The sequence below is a fragment of the Bombina bombina genome, chromosome 2, assembly GCF_027579735.1.
Source record: "Bombina bombina isolate aBomBom1 chromosome 2, aBomBom1.pri, whole genome shotgun sequence".
NCBI lineage: Eukaryota > Metazoa > Chordata > Amphibia > Anura > Bombinatoridae > Bombina > Bombina bombina.
In genome coordinates this window covers 797,237,476-797,242,097 of record NC_069500.1, presented here as the reverse complement: position 1 = coordinate 797,242,097, position 4,622 = coordinate 797,237,476, and the positions used below count along the sequence as shown (strand labels likewise).

The window sequence follows — 4,622 nt, the reverse complement described above, 5'->3', positions numbered from 1 at the left end:
ACAAGATTTTCATTTTTAATAAATCTCAAAAGTTATATAAGTTCATAAAGGCTTTCCTTATACAGTTTGAATGTTATGTTGAGGTAAAATGCTTAGTAGAACATGATCCAGATTTCTCTGTAGAACCACGGAATTTGCGGCACTATACAAATAAATAATAATAATAGCTCTGCTAAATACTGTACTATAATGAAAGAGGATCCAACTGGATATGTGAATGTGTAGGTTATTTAATTTTACTTTTTAATGGGTTAAAGAAAGAGAGTGGTTAGGGGAACATATGATAAATATCTTTCCTGATTTGAATAATAAAAAAAAACTTAGAACACTTTCAAGACGTTGAGTTATGAACAAGAAATAAAAGTATTTTGTTGTGAGCAATTATCAGATTAAAAAAAAATGTATCTTTAGCTCTTTGTTATAAATAGCTTTTTCATAGCTATCCTAATATCTTGATTCCTCAGGCTATATATTATTGGATTAAACAATGGAGTAAACACTGTGTATAGAAGAGACACCGCTTTATTTAAGTCATTTGAATGTCCTCTGAAGGGAACCATGTATTTAATAATTAATGTGCCATAATAAGCAGATACAACTGCCAGGTGAGAACTGCACGTTGAAAATGCCTTTTTTCTTCCAGTGGTGGATGGTATTTTAATGATAGTAAAAAATATGTAGATATAAGTTACAGTAATAAAAATGAATGGAATGATCACGGTAGGGATAGAAGACATAAATACTTCCATTTCTACTAGATAAGTGTCTGAGCAAGAAAGCTCCATTAATGGGGCAAAATCACAATAGAAATGGTCGATTATATTGGCACCACAAAAAACTAATTTAAATACAGGAATGACTGCAATTAAAGGTAACGTTATACCTAAAATCCAAGATACGATTGCAAGGGAGAGGCAAAGATTGTTGTCCATAATTGAAGTATAGCGTAACGGACTACAGATAGCCAGGTATCGATCATAAGACATCATCATGAGAAGAAAACACTCTGCAATAGTTGAAATGCATAATACATAAAACTGGGTGAGGCAGCTCTTAACAGGAATTGAACTCCCTTCTTCCAGTAGAACACGTAACATGTTTGGAATAACAGTGCTTGTTAGCAGAATGTCTGAGGCCGACAAATGACTAAGTAGAAAATACATGGGTGATTGTACTTGGTAACTCACACATACTAAAAAGATAATCAGTAGATTTCCTATTATTGTCAAACAATAAAGAATGAAGAACAAAAAAAAGAGTAAACCTTTGAAGTTTTGAATATTCTCAAACCCCAAAAGCAAAAAATCTTTATTGATTGTCTTGTTCTTCTTATACATTTCCTGTGGACACAAAAAAAATAACATTATTCACCTATCCAGAAATTAAAGTTATTGTAAAATGATCAATCCTAGCATTGATATTATATAGTCAAGCAAGGTGTTTTTTATTTTAAAGTTTATTTTGTATTTGTTTAACCTTACCTCCAAAATATTAAAAACAAATAAAACTGTAGAATTTATTAAGAATGCCTTACTAATACTTGTCATCTTCCAAGTCTGCTTCAAAGGTAGATGTTACCAGAATCACTGCGCTTCCAGGGTCCTGTTCATATGATTCATCTCCCTCTGGACCAGCTAAATCTCTATTCACATTTTGTTTACATGATGAGTAAACTTTGTTAAGAGAAAGTACGTTTGTGTATACTGCTAACCCCATTTACATACCTAATTACTGATCAAGATAACCTGTGTCGCAGTACAGTTAATTAATCCTCACCCCCTATAATATAAGCGTATACACCAATCAACTACAGATCATCGCTCTGTCCCTATTGTTACAATGGATAAACCTGCCTCCTAGTGATGTAAATCATTTTGTTTCAACATGCAAAATGTTTCAACCCACAATGAGAGTTCAACCCTTGTTGTAGCATATTAGAAGAGGCTCTACATGTGTATTATATGTGCTTGGAGAAGGGAACAGTTAATTAGAGATAAGGGGGCAAACCCTATATATATACAAGGTCTGAATCCCCAATTTTAACAATACTATCCCTACTATTACGTAGGGGATTCATTCAAAAATGGGCTAGACAAAAACTCAAAAGTAGTTGCTAAAGTCAAATACAAAAATAAGAAAATATTTATTGTTTAAAAAATATCTTATATGAACTTCCACAGACTAAATTGTATAAAAACCTAATGAATCGTATCTAAAAACCATTTGACTATATTATGAATATAGGGAAGGAGATGCACAAACATTTACAATATAAAAAACAAATTAAATTGCAAATTAAAAACACCCTACATATTAAAACCCAAAAAAACAAACTAGCTGTACCTGCACTAACCTCAACTCATAAATGCTCTTTATGTGAATACGTATAAAAAGGAACTCTAAATTCATATCTAGGGCTCCATGTACTAAGCAGTCAGCAAGCTACCCGCAACAAATTTCACGTCAAAACTCGCAAACTGATATGTACAAAGCCGTCAACTATGTTCAAACTAGCATCTTTAAAATTGCGAGCGTACTTACCCACCAAACCTCGCTACCTCTCCATTTTTCACTGTAATTAGACACATTTGACCACCAACTCGCCAAAAACAAATGTACTAAAAAATCTATTTGTCCGCTCGCGACAATTTCCGCTCCCACCTCGTTATTTTTGCCTCGCCACCTTTTAGGTGGCAGGCAAGGTACAAAACAATAGGAAAGTCACTCGAGACGCCAGTCTAGACATATATAAAAGGCAGTAATATTAGCATTGTACTTACATTGTTCATTTCAGCAGCTATGGAGAGAATTCTGTATTTGTTTATTCTCCGTGTGATGCAAATCCGGGCTAGAAGACAGAATACTGGAAATGTCGCTAATCGAATGGTTAGAAGAAGGAGAGCTTGTGTCCCCCGTGTATTCCTTCCACGGGTTGGTTTGCACGGCCTTTCTGACCGAGAGATCATACAAAGATTCCGGCTTGATCGTGAATCCATATTACACCTGTATCGAGAGATTGAAGATCATTTGGCTCGTTCACAAGCTATTCCAGGATTTCTGAAACTATTAGCTGCATTGCATTTTATGGCAACAGGCTCCTTTCAGGCAGTTTCTAGCGTCATTATTGGAATGAGTCAATCTGCTTTTTCACGTCACTTATCCAAAGTCATTGGGGCTATGATGGTTATTTTTCATCGATATGTTTGTTTGCCATCTACCCCTGAAGAATGGCAATCTATAAAGTCCAATTTCTATAGGATGGCTGGGATGCCCAATGTCCTAGGTGCCATAGACTGTACCCATGTTGCTGTAAGACCACTTCAAGCTCGTGAGGAGATCTATAGGAATAGAAAGCATTTGTACTTTGAAAAGTTGTACTTTTATAGGAGCAAAATTCTATTCCTGCTACTACTATGATGTTCGTGACACCTTGCATGTCACGTGTTAGCAATTGGCCAGACAATTGAACTGAAAGTTAAGTACATCAGCTTAGTCGCGGTGAGCGAGGCGTCAAATTTATCAATATTCCGCCACTGCTCGCGGCGGGCTAGACGTGTCTATTTATTGTGGGATTATTAGTACATAGCAACAGCGGACACCATTTCGCCCGTGGCGAGTAACGGCAAGTTTATCCGCGTCTACAATGACGAATGAATTGACGGCTTAGTACATGGAGCCCCTAGAATAGTCACACTGGATAATATCAAATACGTGCTTGAATATACTTATCTATATTGTATCCTCTTGGATAAAACAAATGTAACTGATAAATCCAAAAAGTCTCCTTCTGTCCTAATTTAAGAAGCCTGTTGCTATAAATATTAGGAGGGCTTTAATCTATGATTTTTATACGAAGGTTTTCAGGAGATGCCGTATGGCACATCCTAAAGTGTTCTGAAACATTACGTTGTTCCACTTTATTTTTTATATTACACACATGCTCTGAGTATCCAGTTCTAATAGTTTGTTTAGTACTCCCCAATATAAATTAACTAGCAATTACAGTATAACATGTATCACGCACATACTATTACAGGAGAATCTATGTTTGAACTTGTATTCTCCTGATTTTACCGAACTGTATAAGGTGTCCCCACAATCCAATGCCCGACACATGCTACACCTTTTGTTACTACATTTAAAGTTGCCTTTTTCAATTATAGTCAGTTAGAGTTCCCAACATTAGATGTACAAGGGGGTAATTTACTTGGAGCTAAATAACTCTTTAGATGCCTGTTCTTCCTAAACAATACATCACATCTCTCTGGACCAATAATAGGTTCCACAATATTTATTTATGATCCTCTTAATCGTGTGGGCCCCTTTACTATAAGTAATGATAAACTTAATAGAATCCCTCTTTCCTTATCTTTCTTGACTGGAGTAGGAAATGTATTTCTATCCAGAGTATCAACTCTAGCTTTAGCATATTGGAGAGTCCCCTTATTTCATAGTCATCCTTATAAGTACAATTTCTTCTGATCCACTGGTATTGCTGATAGGCAATGCTATTTATCAAAAAGCATTTTTTATCAGTAGGCTTTCTGTAGTTCTTTACTGCCACCTGTCCCCCAGAATCATGAAAAAATATGAGATCTAAGAACTCATTCATAAGAGCTTTT

General features: G+C 35.4%; 1 protein-coding gene across 1 annotated transcript; it reads right to left on the bottom strand.

Annotated features, from left to right (window-relative positions):
• Positions 1-407: 407 nt before the first annotated feature.
• Positions 408-1,337, bottom strand: LOC128648023 (olfactory receptor 11L1-like). Its single transcript, XM_053700710.1, has one exon. It carries the CDS (start codon positions 1,335-1,337, stop codon positions 408-410), a length of 930 nt encoding a protein of 309 aa, XP_053556685.1.
• Between the last annotated feature and the right edge of the window lie 3,285 nt (positions 1,338-4,622).